Genomic DNA, 23,022 nt, shown 5'->3' with positions numbered 1-23,022 from the left:
CCGCCTAATTCAAATTGTCCAGGCAGTGGGCGTGTTGTATTAAAAAGAGCCTTGACCCCACGTAATTGACGTTCCTAACGAACGGCGCATGCGCCGTCCGTGAACGTATCCCAGTGCGCATGCTCGAAATCATGTTGCAAATAGTCAATGCTTTCGGCGTGATCGTAACTTACGCACAGCCCTATTCGCGTACGACTTACGTAAACAACGAAAAATTCAACGCTGTCCCGACGTCCATACTTAACATTGTGCAGCGCTAAATATTGAGTGAAGGGATTCAAACAATACGGTAAGTAGTACAATTCGATGAAACAATTCAAATAGAATTGGACCCAGGAGACACTCACCAGATGATATGGTAAGTGAAAAAAAGGAAAAAAAAAAATTATAACTGAAACAATGTAATAGTGTGGAAAGCCACTAGGAGGTGGTGTTCCTGTAGAAAATGTGTGCAACACACTAAAGTGGGTGATGTGACACCTGTAGGTGATAACAAGTGGGGTGAACCAATCACAAAGTCCAAGCAAAAAATGTATATATATAGCAATCCGATATCGGACCGATATGTACAGTCTTTGAGAGATGGAATTGGTCGGAAATTCTTATGAAGGAAAAACCAAAACGGCCACTCAAAAAGAACTGATGTAAGATTGTCCTCTCTGGTATGCCGATCAGACGATCAGTGTAGATGGTGAAAACCTCAGAAACGATTCACAGTGATATCCAAAAAGATAAATAAATGGATACTCTTACCAGAATATGTGGACATACACGTCAGCGACGGTATGTCGATCAGGCATGCACGAACTCCTAGGCAAAGATGGGCATTATGCCCCAGTTGAAGAGCTCTTTTGCTCGAAACATGTCGGGTACATAGCCCATACGCTACCTGCTCAAGACGCCATTTTTAAATACGTGATCACTTGTACTTGCCCTTGACCCGGCTTGTACTATTTTTTATCTACCAATTTTTATATGTTTTGTATCCAGTTTTCTGTTTTATTTGCTTGCCTTCCATGCCTAAATAAAAGGCTTTTTTTTTCTTTACATGATTCCGTGACGGCTTCGCTCACTGTATATTTATGCTTGTGAACTTCTCCTGCAAGATTTGTTTGTGAATTTCTCCTGCAAGATTTGTTTTTTCTGCCGCTTGGATTCTACCGACTCCCGGGGATTAAAGTTTGACATATTGGAACGTTTCCCATCAACACCATCTTTGCCTAGGAGTTCGTGCATGCATCCTTCATAAGAATTTCCGACCAATTCCATCTCTCAAAGACTGTACATATCGGTCCGATATCGGATTGCTATATATATACATTTTTTGCTTGGACTTTGTGATTGGTTCACCCCACTTGTTATCACCTACAGGTGTCACATCACCCACTTTAGTGTGTTGCACACATTTCCTACAGGAACACCACCTCCTAGTGGCTTTCCACACTATTACATTGTTTCAGTTATAATTTTTTTTTTTCCTTTTTTTCACTTACCATATCATCTGGTGAGTGTCTCCTGGGTCCAATTCTATTTGAACTGTTTCATCGAATTGTACTACTTACCGTATTGTTTGAATCCCTTCACTCAATATTTAGCGCTGCACTTTTTCTTTCTCACCTTTCGTACACAACATTGTTTTTTGTTGGTGCTGGCCGCTACAGGTTTCACATTATTTATGTTTAGCGCAATTTTTCCACCAATTTTCATACTTAACATTGGCTACGCCTCATATAGCAGGGGTAACTTTACGCCGGAAAACGCCTAACTTAAACGACGTAAAAAAATCCGCTGGGCGCACATACGTTTCTGAATCGGCGTATCTAGCTCATTTGCATATTCTACGCGGAAATCAATAGAAGCGCCACCTAGCGGCCAGTGTAAATATGCACCCCAAGATACGACGGCGTAGGAGACTTACGCCGCTCGTATCTTGGCAACCATGAGGCGTATCTGATTCTTTGAATCAGGCGCCAAAATACGACGCCTCAGACTTACGACGGCGTATCTGTAGATACGCCGTCGTAAGTTGTTTCTGAATCTAGCCCTATATATATATATATATATATATATATATATATATATATATATATATAATCTTATTATTTATATACACACAAAGTTATGCTCATAAGTTTACATACCCTGGCAGAATTTATGATTTCTTGGCCATTTCTCAGAGAATATGAATGATAACACGAAAACTTTTCTTTCACTCGTGGTTAGTGTTTGACTGAAGCCATTTATTATCAATCAACTGTGTTTACTCTTTTTAATTTATAATGACGACAGAAACTAACCAAATGACCCTGATCAAAAGTTTACATACCCTGTTCTTAATACCATGTATTGCCCCCTTTAACATCAATGAAAGCTTGAAGTCTTTTGTGGTATTTGTGGATGAGGCTATTTATCTTCTCGGATGGTAAAGCTGCCCATTTCCCTTGACAAAAATCCTGCAGTTCCAGTTCCTTGCATAAACGGCACATTTGAGATCTCCCCAGAGTGGCTCAATGATATTGAGGTCAGGAGACTGAGATGGCCACTCCAGAACCTTCACTTTATTCTGCTGTAGCCAATGACGGGTGGACTCTGCCTTGTGTTTTGGATCATTGTCATGTTGGAATGTCCAAGTGCGTCCCATGCGCAGCTTCCTGGCTGATGAATGAAATGTTCCTCCAGTATTTTTTGATAACATACTGCATTCATCTTGCCATCAATTACGACCAAATCTCCTGTGTCTTTGTAGCTCACACATTCCCAAAACATCAGCGATCCACCTCCGTGTTTCACAGTAGGAATGGTGTACCTTTCATCATAGGCCTTGTTGACAAATGTAGCGTTTATGGTTGTGGCCAAAAAGCGAAATTTTAGTCTCATCACTCCAAATGATTTTGTGCCAGAAGGTTTGAGGCTTGTCTCTGTGCTGTTTGGCGTATTGTAAGCGGGATACTTTGCGGCATTTTTATAGTAATGGCTTTCTTCTGGCGACTCGACCATGCAACCCATCTTTCTTCAAGTGCCTCCTTATTGTGTATCTTGAAAAAAAACACACCACATGTTTTCAGAGAGTCCTGTATTTTACCTGAAGTTTTTGTGGGTTTTTCTTTGCATCCCGAACAATTTTCCTGGCAGTTGTGGCTGAAATTTTAGTTGGTCTACCTGACCGTGGTTTAGTTTCAACAGAACCCCTCATTTTCCTCTTCTTGATTAGAGTTTGAACACTGCTGATTGGCATTCTCAATTCCTTGGATATCTTTATACTGTATATCCCTTTCCTGTTCTATACAGTTCAACTACCTTTTTCCGCAGAACTTTTGACAATTCTTTTGCTTTCCCCATGACTCAGAATCCAGAAACATCAGTGCAGCACTGGATGAAAGATGCAAGGGTCTGTCAGGAGTCCAGAAACTCATTGACCTTTTATACACACACACTAATTACAAGCAAACAGATCACAGGTCAGGATGGTTACCTTTAATAGCCATGCAAACCTCTTTGTGTCAACTTGTGTGCATGTTATCAGGCCAAAATCACCAGGGTATGGCCCCTTTCACACAGGGCGGATCAGTAATGATCTGCCCCGTGAACCTCTGCTTGCTCAGCGGGGATCGCTCCGTTGATCCCCGCTGAGCCGGCGGATGACAGGGCGGTCCTCGCACACTGCGCAGGGACCGCCCTGTCTTTTCTCCGCTCTCCCCTATGGGGGGATCGGGTGAACACAGACCGTCTGTCCGTGTTCACTCGATCTGATCTGCCGGACGGATGAAAAAGTAGGTTTTTCCTCCGTCACACTTTGGCGGATCGGAGCGGGTCGGATGTCAGCGGGCATGTCACCGCTGACATCCGCGGCTCCATAGAGGAGCACGGAGCGCCCGTTCAGGTCCGCATAAAAAACTGGCAGGCGGACCTTTACGGGTGCTCAGTGTGAAAGAGCCCTTAGTCAACTTTTGATCAGGGTCATTCAGTTTCTGTTGCCATTATGATTTAAAAAGAGTAAACACAGTTGATTGATAATAAATGGCTTCAGCCAAACACTAACCATGAGTAAAATAAATGTTTTTGTGTTATCATTCATATTCTCTGACAAATGGCCAAGAAATCAAATTCTCCTGGGATATGTAAACTTATGAGCACAACTGTATATATATATATATATATAATTTTTTTTTGTTGATAAAGTATGGAATTTTTTTCTGTGTCCCAATGCAGAGATTACCCTTCACTACCTGTCTTGGAGACACCATAGGAAGTGAGTGAAATCTTATCAAAGCAAGAGAAAAAATCCCATCTCAGGCACAATTGCCAATAAAAAGAGGTGTCATCATTGAAACATTGCTCCTCAATTACTGCTTTGGGTGAAAACTGTAAAATAGTCACTGGGACAAAACAAGGGGAAATCTCTGGAGTGGGGCTGCAGATAGCAATTAAAATGTGTCAGGGGTTCCAATCTTTTTACACTCTATCCACAATTACGTAAATTAAAAACACTTTAGGGTCTATGTATAAAATGTTTGCTGAATAAATCTGACACGCGTTCACACGGCTCCAACAAAACTCACCACAGTGCGTTCTTTGATGTGCAACTATCTCATATGATCAAAAGCGCCATCTAGTGGACAAAATGATTTTTTCTTCTGATTGAAATGTTTAACCGGTTCCCGACCAGCTCACGTCTTTTTACGAAGCAGAATGGCACCCCTGCACAAAAACCCTGTACAGGTACGGGGTTACCTTTAAAGCGAAGTTCCAGCCTTTTTTTATGTTTATTAAAAGTCAGCAGCTACAAAAAGTGTAGCTGCTGACTTTTAATAAACAGACACTCACCTGCTCCACTGTCCAGCGACGCGACGCCCGGAGCTCCGCTCCTCCCCCCCCCTCTCTGCCGGCACCTCCATTCTAAGTGTGGGCACCCGGCCGTGACAGCTTTCGGCTTCACGTCCGGGCACTCACTGCGCTGCGCTACCTGAATGGACAGGCGATCCCCTGGGACCTACAGGGAGGGGCCGCCAAAAGGTTACATGACGTATCGCCTAAGCGGTCCCTGGGCGGAAGAAGGAAGTGGGACAGGAAGTCCCACTCTTACTGAAGCCCCCACTCCCCCCCCCCCCCCCAAAAAAAAAAAAATTGCATGCCAAATGTGGCATGTAAGGGGGCGAGGTGTGGTTTAAGCGGAAGTTCCACTTTTGGGTGGAACTCCGCTTTAAGAGATGCCAGAGGGCGCGCGCGTGCCTGCTGCACGGTGGGAGACCCTGTGCGCGTGGCCGGTTGTGTGTGTGTGTAAACAAACAAATCCCTGTTCTGTCAGTGGAGAGCAGACATATTGTTGTTCCTACTAAGTAGGAACAACAATATGTCTGCTCTCCTAGTCAGTCCCATTCCATCACAGTTAGAACACAGTGGGGAAATACACAATTAACTCCTTGATCGCCCCCAGTGTTAACCCCTTCCCTGCCAGTGACATTTATACAGTAATCAATGCATATTTATAGCACGGATCGTTGTATTAATGTCAATGGCTCAAAAATGTGTCAAAAGTGTCCGATCTGTCCGTTGCAATGTCACAATACCGCTAAAAATCTCAGATCGCCGCCATTACTAGTAAAAAAATGCCATAAACATGCCATAAATCTATCCCCTATTTTGTAGACGCTATGGGCCAGATTCACACACATTTGCACTTGCGCCGCGTATCAGTGATACGCTACGCCGCCGTATCTTACCTGGCGGAATTTCGAATCCTCAGCGAATTCGCGCCGTAAGTTACGGCGGCGTAGTGTTTTTCTGGCGGCGTATTTGAAATTGGGCGGGTTGGGGGCGTGATTCATTTAAATGAAGCGCGTCCCCGCGCCGAATGAACTGCGCATGCTCCGTTTTGAAATTTCCCGCCGCGCTTTGCGCGAAATGACGTCGCACCGATGTCATTTTTTGAACTTCGAGTTACGTCCTTTCCTATTCACGGACGACTTACGTAAAAAAAAAAAAACATTTTTAATTTGACGCGGGAACGACGGCCATACTTTAACATGACAAGTCTATCTATACGCCACAAAACAGTAGCTTTAACTATACGCCGGGAAAAGCCGACTAGCGACGACGTAAGAGAATGCGACGGCCGAGTGTACCTTCGTGGATCGACGGAAAAAGCTAATTAGCATACCCGACGTGGAAAACGACGCAAACTTCACCCAGCGGGTGCCGAAGTATTGCACGTACGATCCGAAGGCGCACACCTGTCGGATCGAACCCAGAAGCCGTCGTATCTTTGTTTGAGGATTCAAACTAAAGATATGACGCGGCAAATTTGAAAGTACTCCGCTGTATCAGTAGATACGCCGGCGTACTTCTGTGAATCTGGCCCTATAACTTTTGTGCAAACCAATCAATATACACTTATTGCGATTTTTTTTAACCAAAAATATGTAGAAGAAGAAGTATCGGCCTAAACTGATGAATAAATATAAAAAAAAAATAATTTGGGGATATTTATTATGGCAAAAAGTAAAAAATGTTGTTATTTTTTTCAAAATGTACGCTTTTTTTTGTTTATAGCGCAAAAACTAAAAACTGCAGACGTTACCAAATACCACCAAAATAAATCTCTATTTGTGGGGAAAAAAGGACGCAAATCTTGTTTGGGTACAGCATTGCACGACCGTGCAATTGTCAGTTAAAGCGACGCAATGCCAAATTGAAAAAGGTGCTCTGGTCAGGAAGGGGGTAAAATCTTCCGGAGCTGAAGTGGTTACCAAAAAAAAAGGCACATTATCGCCACTAGATGGCAGTTATGGTCATTAAAGATACAGTAAAACCTTGCAAATAACGCGATTACGTCGGCGCATGCTGATACAGGGGATATCTCCTAACCCATTCAGGTTTAGGAGATATCCGGGGTAGCTACAGGTAAGTCTTTTTATGGGTTTACCTGTGGCATAAAGTGTGTTGTAAGGCTTTACAACCACTTTAAGCCTCTGGGGTGTGCAGTACCGCATTTGGCCAGAGGTGCAGGGGTGCCAGTGACGTTTGGAGACACTCGTTCTCCGAGGTTCTCCGGCGCCCCCCTACCTCTGGTCACTTGCGGTACTGCATACACTAGCAGTGATACTGGAACAAATGATCTGAGTTTCCATTAATTCCTATGGGGAAACTCGCTTTGATATAGGAGTGCTTTGGATTACAAGCATTCTTCTGGAACGGAATATGCTTGTAATCCAAGGTACTACTGTAGTTATATAACACAGAATACAGCGAGTTTCGTCAGAGTTGTGTGAATGTGTCACATTTGTTCAGCAAACTTTCTATAATTAGAACCTTTAAGTGCCATTTTAATAATGATGTTGTCACTCACCGTCAGCGTACCCTGTCCCTTTCCTCTGGCCGTCACGGAGATCTTGTCTTTCATTGCAGCCTGTGGGAGATGCAAATTTTTATGTTATCCACAAACGTGTCTTACTCTGGGCAATGGTCAGTCTGCATTTATGGCACTGGTCAGTCCGCATTCATGGCACTGCTCACTCTGCATTTATGGCACTGCTCACTCTGCATTCATGGCACTGGTCACTCTGCATTCATGGCACTGCTCACTCTGCATTTATGGCACTGCTCACTCTGCATTCATGGCACTGGTCACTCTGCATTCATGGCACTGCTCACTCTGCATTTATGGCACTGCTCACTCTGCATTCATGGCACTGCTCACTCTGCGTTTATGGCACTGCTCACTCTGCGTTTATGGCACTGGTCACTCTGCGTTTATGGCACTGGTCACTCTGCGTTTATGGCACTGCTCACTCTGCGTTTATGGCACTGCTCACTCTGCGTTTATGGCACTGGTCACTCTGCGTTTATGGCACTGGTCACTCTGCGTTTATGACAATGGTCACTCTGCGTTTATGACAATGGTCACTCTGTGTTTATGGCACTGACCACTCTGCATTCATGGCAATGGTCACTCTGCATTCATGGCACTGGTCACTCTGCATTCATGGCACTGGTCACTCTGCATTCATGGCACTGGTCACTCTGCATTCATGGCACTGGTCACTCTGCATTCATGGCACTGGTCAGTCTGCATTTATGGCACTGGTCACTCTGCATTCATGGCACTGGTCAGTCTGCATTTATGGCACTGGTCACTCTGCATTTATGACAATGGTCACTCTGTGTTTATGGCAATGGTCAGGCTGCATTTCATGGGCACTGGAAAATATTTTAGTACACCATTTGGCTCAGAATATTTTTTTTCTTGTTTTCCTCCTCTAATACCTAGGTGGGTCTTATGGTCAGATGCGTCTTATGGAGCGAAGAATACGGTTATGGTTTTCTCTGTCCCTCAATGGACGAGAGTTTTTGCTTAAGCATACACGTTAAGGCACATTGACATTTTGCATATAAAACCACACTGACCTTCTCGCTGCGTTGGACAAGGGCGTTGTCTGGGTTAATTTTCCATGTAAAGGTTTCCCTTCTCCCTGGTAAAGACAGGGTCACATCCATGTCAATCTCGTTCATTTGGGGTAAGTGAATCTGGAACTCTGATAATGCTTGGAACACCATTATGGTGGCCTGGAAGGAAAGGGGACAAAGCCAACAGGTTATTTTTTTTTATTTTTTTAAGTGTATTTTGTGTGTGTACTCGAGAGAGGAGCCGGACTGCAGGAGTTGGGAGTAGGCAGGCCTCCCGCAGAGGCAATCTGCCACCTTTCTCCATGCCCCGGGTGGCAATGGCGGGTGCGTGAGGGGGTCCTCCCACACAGCCCGCCCTACCTGCTTCGCTTTGAAGCCCAACGGGGCAGAGGGACTCCCTATAAGGGAGTGAGAGGATCTAGCCCGCCCAACCAGCCCCGTTAGTCCTTCGCCTCTCTTTTTAGAGACCGCGTGGTCAAAGTGCGTGCATGTTAACCCAATATCGAGTGCGTGTAAGTGTGGTGGTTTTTGTGGGAGGGGGGTGGGCATACTAAGCGCAAGCTTACCTCGCATAGCACACCCACCGGGAGCCGGGCTGAGACCACCAAACTCAATTCACATGTAGCTGAGACCGGGATCCGAACCTCTAGCTGCAGAGGTGAATGGCTTGTCAGCGCAGTGCCAATCACGTTGAGCCACCGCAGCTCTAGCCAACAGGTTATAAGGTCTGACAGAGTCAGTCTTCCAAAACTAAGACCAAAGACCAAAGTGATTCTAAGCAACCAATCACAATTCATAGTTTAATAAAGGGAAAGTTAAACCTGATTGGTAGCTAGCAAAAAAAATGGCAAGTGTTTTTCTATAAATCTCCGGCATACGTAGACACTTTAAAGAACAGTAGTTACAGGTAGGTTTTAATATTTGTTTGGGTCCCAATTATTTGTCATTTACTGGTGAATTTATAAAAAATGTAAAATAAAATAAAAATGAAACCACCATTATGTTTTTGGATTGATGGAGGAAGCAGGCACATGGGGAGAACCTATGCACCCCCGGTGGAAAGTGAATCTAGGATCATTGCACTCCCCCCTTCTCTTTCATCCTTCCACCTGCATAGTGTACTCTACCTGTGTGGATCCATAGCCCCCGCCATAGAATCTTTGTTCTGTCAGCCATCTGGCCACAGGTTCAGCCAATAGGTACTGCTTGGTGTTGAGAAGGGCCAGTAGGCCATAGGATGTGGCTTCAATCATGTAGAGATCTGAGGAATAGTCTGCCCAATGGGTGCCACCTAACCATAGAAGAAAACACATTTTAAACAAATAGTAGTAATAGCAATATATATTTTTTTTGTATGTTTGTGAAGGTTCTCAATTATCCAGGTCATGGTATATCATGCAGGGCCATCTTAGCATCATGTCCCCTGGGAAAAGTAATTCTATGGGGCCCCTACAAGCTTGCCCCAACTTACGCACCTACTCTCAAGAATGAAAGTACAATGGGCCAGATTCACGTAGCCCGGGCGCAGCGTAACGTAACCGATTTACGTTACACCGCCGCAAATTTTCTGTCTAAGTGCCCGATCCACAAAGCACTCACCTGGAAATTTGCGGCGGTGTATCGTAAATCCGTCCGGCGCAAGGCGGGCCAATTCAAATGGGGCAGGTACCATTTAAATTAGGCGCGCTCCCGCGCCGGACGTACTGCGCATGCTCCCGACGCAAATTTCCCGACGTGCTTTGCGCGAAATTACGATGCGCCAACGTTTTGTGAATCGCGACGTGAAAAAAAGACTTGCGCCGGGAAAAAGAAAAAATGTAAAAAAAATTCAAAAGCGACGCAGGAAAGACGGGTATACTTTTACATGGTGGAGTAATTTTCCACTTTGTAAAAGGTGCCCTATCTTTGCGACGGCAAACTAACACTCGCGGCGACGTAACGATGGGAAAAAGCTTAAAAAACTCCTAATTTGCATACCCGACACTGGTTTACGACGCAAACTCCCCCCAGCGGCGGCCGGGGTACTGCATCCTAAGATCCGACAGTGTAAAACTATTACACCTGTCGGATCTTAGGGATATCTATGCGTAACTGATTCTATGAATCAGTCGCATAGATAGAAACAGGGATACGACGGCGTATCAGGAGAAACGCCATCGTATCCCTTTTGTGAATCTGGCCCAATATTTCTACTTTACAGCATGTCACTTGCTACTGTTCCCTGCCACCAGATTCAGTCTGTCACTTGCCATTGTCACCTATCACCAGATTCAGCGTGTCACTTGCCACCCGTCCCCTATCACCAGATTTAGCCTGTCACTTACCATCCATCCCGTCACCAGATTTAGCGTGTCACTTGCCACCGGTTCCTTGTCACCAGATTCATCGTGTCACTTGCCACCTATATCCTGGCTCTCTATCCTTCTCCCTCAGCTGGGCATGCTAGGGGCTGCAGTTTCCCTCTTAGGATTGATGGGGCTTGCCAGTCCTCGGGACTACATGTCCCATGATCCTCCTTTGTGTTCCTTTTTTTTGGCCAATGGGAAGGAGAGGGCTCCGCTCCCGAGTACAGCAGCATGGGGAGGAGAGGGGGGGGGGGGAAGCCTGCAGCTGCTCTTTCCAGAGACACAGTTGCTCTCCCCACTGCTGATGGAAGGAGGGGGATAGGCAAGAAATAGAGCCCTCTTCAGACAGGGTCAGCTCGAGAGGGGAGGGGCAGCACAGTTTCTTCTCTTCAGACCCGCTTGTCGTTGGCACTTGAGCTTCGACACTCCCCTCTGTCTTAGCTCGCTCAGTCACTCAGGAAGGCTCAGAAGAGGTGGTGACAGCCCAGCTTGCAGGCGGAACCAAAAATGCCGCCGCACGCTGGACTGCCTGTGCCTGTTCAGCCCGACTCCCTTGTCCACTGCTAGTGCTATTTGTCTGGCTCTGATGGGGCCCCAGGTGAACGTGAGGTCCCCGGCTGTGGATAGGGGTGCCCACTCAGTAAGATGGCCCTGGGCATATGTACTAAATTAGTAGTAGTAGTTACATTACAGTAGTAGTCACATTCAACTGGACAGGTTCTTTAATGTTTAAAGCCTCGTACACACGATCAGTCCATTCGATGAGAGCGGTCTGAAGGACCGTTGTCATCGGTTAACCGATGAAGCTGACTGATTGTCCATCGCGCCTACACACCATTGGTAAAAAAAACGATCGTGTCAGAACGCGGTGACGTAAAACACAACGACGTGCTGAAAAAAACGAAGTTCAATGCTTCCAAGCATGCGTCGACTTGATTCTGCGTGGATTTTTAACTGATCGTTGTGCCTACCAACGATCGGTTTTGACCTATCGGTTAGGAATCCATCGGTTAAATTTAAAGCAAGTTGGCTTTTTTTTAACCGATGGTTAAATAACCTTTGAGGTCCACACACGATTGGTTTTGACTGATGAAAACGGTCCATCAGACCATTGTCCTCTGGTTAACCTATCGTGTGTACGAGGCCTAAGGCATTTCATTGTTTCTCGAAGTGGCACGGAGAACATACTAAACATCTTCAGCATTACAGAACAAATCCAGGTGATTGTGACGAATTACTATATTTATTTGTATTTTTGTTTTAGACAGTAGGTATGCCACAGCTTAATAATATATTCAACATGTGCTAAGGTTTTATAAAATCCTTGCTTCTATGTACAGAATTTTTGGGGTGAAAACAGAGAAGTATAACTGAGTCTAGTCAGTGGAGATATATATGCCGAACGGAAGGGTGAGAATAGTTGTTGATAGAAGGAAAGGGATTGAAATTGAATACCTTTAATAATATTGATTACGTTAAATTAATAACTTAAAGGATGGGTTAGTGCATAGGTTCTTCAAAAGTAAAATAATATACAACATTTCTATATTTATAATAGTGGAGTTTTATGGGATGTTTGGTGGTAGCCTCTCTCCCCCCTCCCAAAAAAATTTTTTTGAAGGTCAGTGGGCTACTGTAGGTTATTTCGAATTTCCATGTTTTTTCATTTTTGATTTTCTTGCTTGCTTTCTTGATTTTTTTAATTTTAGAGACATAGGGTAGCTATATTATTTTTTTTATTGTATAATTGGGCTTTGCCTTTGTCAGGGATGGGCTCAGCCTTTCCTTCTCTGAGCTGGTGCTCAGCTGTCGGCTAATTGCCAGCGCCTATCTTTCCACAGTGACTCGCCTGCTGATAATATCCTGCTCGTCAGTCTTGCCTACTTAAGCCGTCCAGCTCACTTGATCTCTGCCTTCGCCTTGGTCAACATCACAGAGACTAACTCCTGCATTCCTGTTGAAGACTTGCTTGGCTGACGTTCCTTCTGGCTCCAGATCCTGCTTGTTGTTCTACTACGTATATCTCTGGCTCTCTGACATTTGACTTGGCTGACTATCCGATCCGGTTCTTGAACTCTGGCTATGTTTTGACTACGCTTACTCTGTTTATCTTTTTATTATTATTATTATTATTATTATTATTATTATTAATAATAAACAAGTGTGATTTAACTGTACTTCTGTCTCCGTCTGATTCATGGCTTCTGACAGGCGTCTTGCCATTTCCATTGCCAGTCCTGCCTACTTAAGCCGTCCAGCTCACTTGATCTCTGCCTTCGCCTTGGTCAACATCACAGAGACTAACTCCTGCGTTCCTGTTGAAGACTTGCTTGGCTGACGTTCCTTCTGGCTCCAGATCCTGCTTGCTGTTCTACTACATATATCTCTGGCTCTCTGACATTTGACTTGGCTGACTATACGATCCGGTTCTTGAACTCTGACTATGTTTTGACTACGCTTACTCTGTTTATCTTTTTATTATTATTATTAATAATAAACAAGTGTGATTTAACTGTACTTCTGTCTCGGTCTGATTCATGGCTTCTGACAGCCTTCTTGCCATTTCCATTGCCGAATCCATCTATAAACGATTCCCTAAAAGCTCCTTCTACAATCCGTCTGGAAATTTGGAGTACGAGAAAACTCTTGAACAAACCTGTTGAACTTTTTATGAGCTGGCTGTGATCTGGAAGTTTTCCCACCAAGGAGAGTGCATATGACGTAATGCAGATGCTGTATGGATTCCTCAAGGTCTTCAGCCGATCCACCAAGTAGGTGGAGCTCTTATCCAGTTTGGATTCTAGATCCTGAAAGTATATAAAGAACAGGAAAAGTGAGGGCAAAAAATCAAGGCAGCAATCTATCGTGGACTCCAGTTACTGACACCACCAATCTGAGCATATTCCACCTATATCTTGGAAAAAGGCTAACATATAGTGAATGATGGGAGTTTAAAGGGTTATACAGTTTAAGAATCCAGAATAATGATTTAGTTGATTTCACTAGTGGTCTGTCAGATTGAATGATGGCCAATATGATCTCAAGTTGTTACATATACAGTGGAACCTTGGATTACGAGCTAAATCCGTTCCAGGAGAATGCTTGTAATCCAAAGCACTAGCATATCAAAGCGAGTTTCCCCATAGAAGTCAATGGAAACTAAAATAATTCATTCCGCATTGACTTCAATAGCGAGCAATACCGCATGTGGCCAGAGGTGGGGGGTGCCGGAGAGCCTCGGAAACACTCGGAAAGGCCCGGAAACAGCTCGCCTGAACTCGGAAAACCTCAGAAAGGCTTGGGAACAGAGTATTTCTGAGATTTTCTGAGCATTTCCGAACGGCTCTACTTGGCTCCGGCGCCCCCCCCCCACCTCAGGCCAAACGCGGTACTGCACACCGATGTGGCTTGAATCCTGCTTGTTTTGGGAGACAACACTTGCAAACCGAGTCATGATTTTTTTAAATACAGTGCTCGTATTGCCAAACGCTCTTAACCGCATTACTCGCAATCCGAGGTTTCACTGTACTAAACTTTATTTTTAAACAAATGTTTCTAGTTCTTACTTTAGACCTTTTTGCATGAAACAGCTGCTGGTATTGCTGAATTTCATAGATTTATTACACATGGGATTTTGATTGTGTCTGAACTGGCTGTCTCCTCCACTCAGTTCAAGGTGAACTGAAAAGCAACTCAGGATGAGCGTGAAGCAGCTCCTTGTGTAACTGAAAGTAAAATCTGAGCAACTGAAATGTAAGTCAAAGCATCTGAAAAGCACTTGAAAGCATGCTGAATTTGACTTGAGCCTGAAGCCTGATGTCTACATTTATCCCAATGAGACCCTTGGAAAGATTTAGGTCCTAATGAGACCAGTGGGGAGGGGGGTGCCTCAAGTAGTTAAGGGTGTTCCACCCGAAGGTACCATCCCTCCCATATTGCTGTGTGGGCAGACATAGACTCCATGAGCTCTACGTCTTTAATTCTGGCGTAGAGGTTTGAGAGTGTTGGGGGATGTTGATTCTTCCAGTGTAACACCACCAGGGGAGGGCTGGCAGCCTTAGGCCTGGGGGGCAAGTCCAGTCAAGTGGCCCATAGAGCGTGGAAAAGTGATGGATCGAGGAAAACAGTCTAAGATTTTTCATGATCACAAGAGTCCGCCACAGAGGCCCCCCTTACATCAGAGACCGCACAGAGCCTCCCCTTACATCAGAGTCCGCACAGAGCCTCCCCTTACATCAGACTCCGCACAGACCCCATATACATCAGAGTCCGCACAGACCCCATATACATCAGATCTGATGTAAGGGGTGTTCTGGGAAACTTGATTTAAGGGTGCATGCTGTGGACTATTGTGTAAAGAGGGTCTCTGCTCACCAAAGCCTGCCCCCCCTCCCCTTTAACAAAGTCAACAGAGCACCCCTTTGTATACGCTGGGAGGCAGGAGAGACTAGAGAGGGTGAGCTTACCAGGATGGAGGCTGAGGCGCAGGCAGGCTGTCTGATGCTTTTTTGGGTTCAAACTTCCTGTCCAGTGCCCACACTCCCCTGTGGGCAGGGCAGACTCAGAAGAAGGAGGTGCAGATGAGCTCTATCTCTCCCCGTGTCTGTGCAGAGAGAGAAGGGGATGTCAGTGCTGGTGTGTGCTGAGGCTGAGCTATGTGTGAGACAAGACATAGCTCAGCTCTGCAGCCATCTACCTCAGAGCTGACACAGGCACGACTGCACAGTGGGAGATGAGCAGCGGCCGTGACCTGTGTTAACAGAGCTCCAGCAGGCATATTCCTTCTCTGCAAAAACAGCATTTGGTAGTGGCGGCCGGTGACTGTGCATAGTGCCCGGGGGGAGATTTCCACCCTGCCCCCCCTGCCAGCCCTCCCCTGAACACCACTAAGCACCTTGCCGCTGTGAGTATATGTGTGGCAAGTTTTTTTGCTAGACCGGAGTTTGGGAGGGAGAAGGCTGAGTAGGAACAGCTTAGGGGTGAAGGGGACATCCACCTCCAACAGCTGATGGAGAAGGCCCCACACCGAGCCCTGGTAGGGCTGGAGAACTGGGCAGCTCCAATCACCCCAAGGTTCGAGCTTGCCGAATTTCAAACAGGATCACCTGAACCCTTGGTGAATCAAACTTGGGCAGATGTACTGATCCCACTGATTGTTATGGAGATAACACACATGATAACAATGGAAGTTTCTCCTACAGGTGCCTAAATGAGGGTATAGATTAAATCACTTAGGGCTATGCTAGAAGGGCAAGATTCACACCCCACAGACTTTAATTCAATTTGCCGTTAAGTTCCGGTTCACTGAATTTTAGACAGAATCCGCTGAACTCTTTGCGATTCAAACCGGGGCAGATTCACTGATCCCTACTACTAGGCTGAACACTGGCAGCTGTGGATGATGCAAGGTACCATAAGAAGCCCCAAGCTGAAAACAGACTGGTCAAATAGGAGAAGTTTAACTAAAAGGCAGCTTGGCAACTCTGTCCTGGGAATAGCTATAGAGAGGTTTAGGCCGTTATATAGGATTTATAGAATTTTCCGAATTCCCTGACATTTGTTACATGCAGAACTCAATTCATTGCATTCACTAATACATACAAAAAACAAGGCATTACTTACCGGTACTTCCTTTTCGCAGAAACTCTTGGCTTCCACTAGGGCGATGAAGACAAATGCGGTGAGAGAAGCGTCAGGGTCGGTGTTTCCAGTTCCTCCCTGCAGACGTAGAATTACTTAATACCATCCATACAGATTACCCAGACTAAACAATTATCCTGTTACACCCTGCCAGGTCACAGAGCGATGCTCTGTGCAGGAGCTTCCCAATCAGAACCACTCTGATCTGTCCTAGAAGCCCTTCAGAAAGAAGAGGGAGAAGAGCAGGGATTTCAAATCCAGAGACCGCTGCACCAGCTGCATTGGCATTGACAGGCAGCTTATTACCCACGCAGGTACAACTGGGACCGTGGGGGGAGTTAAAGGTATGTTTACCATAATTTACCTTTTCTGTACCATGTTGGTAGATCTCATTATTAGCTGTAAACTAGATGGGCACAACGAAAAGCAAGGCTTACGTGTTGCATTATTTGTTAACACACTTTAAAAAAATTGTTCATCGGTCTCCTAATCGCACATTGCAAATAGGGATGAGCTTCATATTCGAGTCAAACTCATATTCGACTCAAACATCGTATGTTCGATCGTTCGTCGAAATACGAACAAAACGAGTCGTTCGCGCCAAATTCGAGTTACGTTTCACAGACCATGATTCACTGCGGCATCGCTGGCTGATGATTGGCCAAGCATGCACTATGACCCGCATGCTTAGCCAATCACAGCACGCAAAAAACGGAGAGCCATAATTGGCCAAAGCCAGGGTGGCTTTGGCTAATTATGGCTCATGGGGTTTAGTACAAGCCCCACACTATAAAAGGCTGCCTGCAGGGCGGCCTTGTGTAGTGTGTTGCGGCAGTTAACAGAGAGAGTGTCATTTTTTGCAGGTAGATAGAGCAGGCAGGCAGGCTAGTCAGTTAATGTTACAGTGTGTAGAGCAGGCAGGCAGGCAGGCTAGTCAGTTAATGTTACAGTGTGTGGGGGATATATATACATCCCAGGTGTTGTACATATATTTTTATACACTGTGTGCCAGATTCTTGTCCAGTGGCGTAATTTTGTGCGGGCGTAATGTATCCGCTTTACGTTACGCCTCCGCAACTTAGACGGGAAAGTGCTGTATTCTCAAAGCACTTGCTCCGTAAGTTGCGGCGGCGTAGCTAAATCGTCCGGCGTAAGCCCGCCTAATTCAAATTTGGATCAGGGGGGCGTGTTTTATGTAAATGTACTGTGACCCGACGTGATTGACGTTTTCCCCGAACGGCGCATGCACCGTCCGTGGAATTTCCCAGTGTGCATAGCTCCAAAGTACGCCGCAAGGAAGTCATTGGTTTCGATGTGAACGTAAATGACGTCCAGCCCCATTCACGGACGACTTACGCAAACAACGTAACTTTTTCAAATTTCGACGCGGGAACGACAGCCATACTTAACATTGTTACGCCGCACTTATGCCACCATTTAGCAGGGGCAACTATACGTCGGGAAAAGCCTAACGTAAACGGCGTAACTTTACTGCGTCGGCCGGGCGTACGTTCGGGAATTTGCGTATCTAGCTAATTGGCATACTCAACGCAGAATTCGACGGAAGCGCCACCTAAAAATGCAGTTACGATCCGACGGCGTAAGAGACTTACACCTGTCGGATCTAACATATATCTATGCGTAACTGATTCTAAGAATCAGTCGCATAGATACGACGGCGCAAGGCAGAGATACGACGGCGTATCTGGAGATACGCCGTCGTATCTCCACTGAGAATCCGGGCCTGTATAGTTTAGCTAGATCAGTTCTTCCTAATTTACTGGCAGGCAGGTGATTGTGCTAGGTGCAGTATTCTTACGTGGTTTATTGCCTGTGTCCTCTGTGGTTTGCACCTAAAGCTACTTGGTGTGTACTGGCCGTGTGCTCTGCAGTTTGCACCTAAAGCTACTTGGTGTGTACTGGCCGTGTGCTCTGTAGTTTGCACCTAAAGATTCAGGAGCAGTGATTTTAATGATGGTTAAATAAAAAAAATTAAAAAATGAAAAATTCCTTTAAATATTGTACCTGCTGGGTGTCTATAGTATGCCTGTGAAAACGTCTTTGGGAACCCGGGTCTTGCCCGATGGAACATGTATCAATGGAAAAAAAGCTTTAAAAACGGTCGTTTCTAAAACTTTTTTCCATTGATACATGTTCCCTGGGGCAAGACCCGGGTTCTCAAAGACGTTTTACGACAATAACTTGCATATTAGGCTTTAAAATTAGCACTTTTAAAATCGAACGTTCGAGACCATTAGACTTCAATGGGGTTCTAAATGTTTGCGCGAACGTTCGGTCCGTTCGAAGGTTCTGGTGCGAACCGAACGGGGGGGGGGCTTTCTGCTCACCCCTAATTGCAAGCCGTTCTATACAATATAAACTGTCTATAGAGTCATATGTATAAATCTGCTCCAAAGAAACGACAGAAATATAAAAAAAATACTGTTACCTTAAACTAGTGTGTGATTTAAGGGGTTGTAAAGGTACATGTTTTTTCACCTTAATGCATCCTATGCATTAAGGTGAAAAAACATCCGATGGTACCGCCCCCCCCCCCCCCCCCGAACCCCCGTTTTACTTACCTGACCCCTCGAAAGTCCCGCGCGCGTCCACGTGATCCTCTTCGGTTCCCAGCCTGGCCGTTGATTGGCTAGGCTGGACGGATTGATAGCAGCGCAGCCATTGGCTGGCGCTGCTGTCAATCACAGCGGATGACGCGGCGTGCCGGGGGGCGGGGCCGAGTGATACAGTCGGCGGCTATGCCTGCCGCTGTATCACGGGAGCGCGCTCGCAAAAGCTTTCCACCATGCGAGCTCGCTCGCATGAAGGTGGAAAGTTTTTGCGAGGAGGAGCCGAGACAGCCGCCGAGGGACCCCAGAAGACAGGGTTAGGGGACACTCTGTGCAAAACGAGCTGCACAGTGGATTTTTGTTATTTAAAAAAAAAAAAGTTTGCCTTTAGTGACCCATTAAGTAGTTGTAATATTATGGACCACCGCTGGAGGGAGTCTCACGTTAAATATATACATCTTGGTTCAATAACAACGGTTCAGGTTACTTTTTTAGTTTTTTTTAGTATTTTAATTTATTTTAGAAATCTACGTTTTTATATAATGTTTAACTAAAATGTGTAATGTTGTATCTTAGTGTATATCATATTGTCAATTCAGTTCAGAACGCATATAACAACATTATGATGCACTAAACTCCTTTGTCACTACGGCAACACTATGGCATAAATATTCAGCAAATCCGTCACATGAGAAAAGTGTGTCTAGTGACGCAACGTGTTGGGAGGAGCCTATGATGTCACCCTCAGTGCTCTGTGTGTATTGAGCAAGGAGAATCTAGTTTTTATGCAACTGACCTACTTATATGCGATCTAACTGTGGGATATGTGTGAGTGCAATCATTTAAAGTGGAGGTTCACCCGGAAATGTTAATTTTTAACATTAGATTGATGCTCATTTTGTCTAGGGGAATCGGGTAGTTTTTTTAAAAACGAAGGAGTACTTACCGTTTTAGAGAGCGATCTTCTCCGCCGCTTCCGGGTATGGGCTGCGGGACTGGGCGTTCCTATTTGATTGACAGTCTTCCGCCAGGCTTCCGACGGTCGCATCTATCGCGTCACGATTTTCCGAAAGTAGCCGAACGTCGGTGCGCAGGTACCATATAGAGCCGCACCGACTTTCGGCTTCTTTCGGCTACTCGTGACGCGATGTATGCGACCGTCGGAAGCCTGTCGGAAGACTGTCAATCAAATAGGAACGGCCAGTTCCGAAGACCATACCCGGAAGCGGTCGGAGAAGATCGCTCTCTAAAACAGTAAGTACTGCTTCGTTTTTAACAAAACTACCCGATTCCCCTTGACAAAATGAGCCTCATTCTAATGTTAAAAAAAAACTTTCGGGTGAACTCCCGCTTTAAACCCCATATATGTCTTTAGTTATATTATCTGCACAATAATTTTATCCTATTTCTTTTGAGAATTGCGGCATATTTTCGAGGCTTGAAAACAGTCCAGCGCATGTGAATACCAGCAGAGACTCCGATGTGACCATCTGTGTATCGTACTTTTGATTTGAATCAATTAGGAGAGGCGTCTGGATTTTTTGTCTTATCACGGCACCCATTCATTAAAGTGGAAGTAAACCCTCCTATCGTTTTCAGCCAAGGAAGCGGCCATCTTGACCTCTGTTTAATCTGTAACTGCCATAATGCTGTACATGTGACCTTTTATGAAACCAGCCATTGGATGGTATGACCGTTTGGTTGAGAGAACAAGCAAATGTGACAGCTAGCATTTTTCGGCATGCCGGGGATGTTAACTGTTTTTTGTAACTATCAAATTGAAGGGTTTTCTTCCACTTTAACTTTGGGAGTAGCTGGAATCACTTTATTGGTGGCGGATGTTTTATTGGACACTTATCTATATGTTTTATTTTATTTCCTTCATATTTTTACATCATATATTAGTAATTTATTGGAGCACTGTGCAATATTAGAAGGTTGATAGTAGCGCATTATTAACCCAATGTATGATTTTTTACCTACTGGTCCACAATATTTTGGCACGTTTCTCTGAAAAATGGAGGGAAGGGAAGCAAAAAGTTCCTTGTTTCTCAAAACTACAAATCCTCATGTATGGTAGCCTCGCTTTTATTCTTGGAATAAACTTTTTTTCCCCCTAAATTTCCCAACATACCACCATCTCTCCATGTATGACTGGAGCATCTTCCTTGAACACTCCATTGGGTAACTGCTTTTCGGAAAGGAGCCAGTTCATAGCCCCACACAAGATGTTTTTTTCTACGTTCATCAATCTTGTTGCCATTGCAAACACCTTCACCACATAGGCGGTGAGCCTATTGAAGGAAAGAGATCCGATAAAAGAGATGGAAGGCAACACATGAAAAGGAAGAAAGGAATGAGATGAGATGTATGGAAACTTTTGGCCAAACTGTGACTTGATGGCCTTACCAAGTGCTGGCAGGTCTGTTAGTAAATGCAGAGTAGGAGTTTTCAGGTTTCCGATATGTCATCTGTTGGATGTATCCTAGAAAAAATAAGTATGAAGATTCATGTTAGCTGAGCTTTTTTTTAACTGGAGTAGCATGAGTTGACTCTTGCACATTCTAGGCCTACCTTGTTCAATGTTTTTAATGGCCTCTGCTCTGCGTTCAACCCCAAGTCTTTCCCACTGATTGGTGGTGTCAAGATAACGAGTGGCAATCACAGTCGGCGTCATGCTCATCATAATCTGCTCTCCGCAACCAGAGGGCACCGTGATTAGATGTTTCAATTTGGCACCATCAATGGAATTCTCCAAAGTTTCTCCAAGAAGACTGCCTTAGAATGTGAAGGATACAATATATTTTACAAGATCATGGAGTATGCAAATAGTAATTTAATAGTCATTTTGTTAATTGCTATCAAAAAGCAGTCAAAGGACCACATTTATGTTTACATTTGGGTAGATATGACCACCACCCAGCAACTTTGCTTCCGGTTATCTACTCTTCAGCCTTTAACACATTACCAATGATATATATATATATATATATATATATAGGGCCAGATTCTCAAAGAGTTACGCCGGCGTATCAGCAGATGCGACGACATAACTCAGAATCTAAGCCCGTCGTATGTCTAAATGTATTCTCAAACTGAGATACACTTAAACATGCCTAAGATACGACGGCCTGCGCTGTCGTATCTTAGGGTGAAATATTTACGCTGGGCGCTAGGAGGCGCTTCCATTGCGGTCGGCGTAGAATATGCAAATGAGTCGTTACACCGATTCACGAACATATGCTTGCCCGTCGCAGTAAATTTACGCCGTTTCCGTAAGAGATACGCGGCGTAAAGATAATAAGCCCCCTAGGTGGCGTATCCAATTTTAAGTATGGCCGTCGTTCACCGCGTCGAAATTTGAAAATTTTACGTCGTTTGCGTAACTCGTCCGTGAATGGGGTTGGACGCCATTTACGTTAACGTCGAAACCAATGACGTCCTTGCGACGTCATTTAGCGCTATGCACTTCAGGAAATTTTAGGGACGGCGCATGCGCAGTACGATCGGCGCGGGAACGCGCCTAATTTAAATGATCCACGCCCCCTACCTGGATCATTTGAATTAGGCGGGCTTGCTCCAGAGGATTTACGCTACGCCGCCGCAACTTTACAGGCAAGTGCTTTGTGAATCAAGCACTTGCCCGTAAAACTTGCGGCCGCGTAGAGTAAACGAGATACGTTACGCTCGCACAGTTTTACTCCAATCTACGAGAATCTGGCCCATAGTGATGTGATAATTTCTTTGCCCATTTACCAAGTGTATACTCTTGTTATGCAGTGTTTGTTTGCCCTTTTCCAATATGGTTGCTATGCTCTCTGTCTGGCCAAGGATGAGGTCATTAAGAAGAGCAGAGGATGGCAAGGGGTTTTGTGGGTAAGTGGGTGGAGGGACAGACATGTGAAGAGAGAGAACAATGAAATCCTGCTAAGAGAACACAGGCTGTGTAAGTGCTGCAGATTCATCTCACTGAGACATACATAGAGACTGTTAATGATTCCATGTTCCTGGTTGGAAAATACTTTATGTTGGATGTGCAGCACTACCCCCGGAGGAGCTGCTGG

The 23,022-nt window shown here is 45.0% G+C and overlaps 1 protein-coding gene across 1 annotated transcript in view; it reads right to left on the bottom strand.

Annotated features, from left to right (window-relative positions):
• The window catches only part of LOC120933443 (complement C3-like), a 176,472-nt gene that overhangs the window by 32,815 nt on the left and 120,635 nt on the right, over window positions 1-23,022 (bottom strand). Inside the window, exons 24-31 of the mRNA XM_040346661.1 lie at window positions 21,533-21,736; window positions 21,368-21,443; window positions 21,093-21,252; window positions 16,371-16,466; window positions 13,405-13,555; window positions 9,531-9,694; window positions 8,404-8,562; window positions 7,346-7,405 (exon numbers count right to left, since the gene is read on the bottom strand). Of these exons, the coding sequence (XP_040202595.1) occupies window positions 7,346-7,405; window positions 8,404-8,562; window positions 9,531-9,694; window positions 13,405-13,555; window positions 16,371-16,466; window positions 21,093-21,252; window positions 21,368-21,443; window positions 21,533-21,736 (1,070 nt within the window). The remainder of the gene's footprint in view (window positions 1-7,345; window positions 7,406-8,403; window positions 8,563-9,530; window positions 9,695-13,404; window positions 13,556-16,370; window positions 16,467-21,092; window positions 21,253-21,367; window positions 21,444-21,532; window positions 21,737-23,022) is intronic.

The sequence above is a fragment of the Rana temporaria genome, chromosome 3 (assembly GCF_905171775.1).
Source record: "Rana temporaria chromosome 3, aRanTem1.1, whole genome shotgun sequence".
Classification (NCBI taxonomy): Eukaryota; Metazoa; Chordata; class Amphibia; order Anura; family Ranidae; genus Rana; species Rana temporaria.
This window is presented reverse-complemented; position numbering and strand designations above follow the sequence as displayed.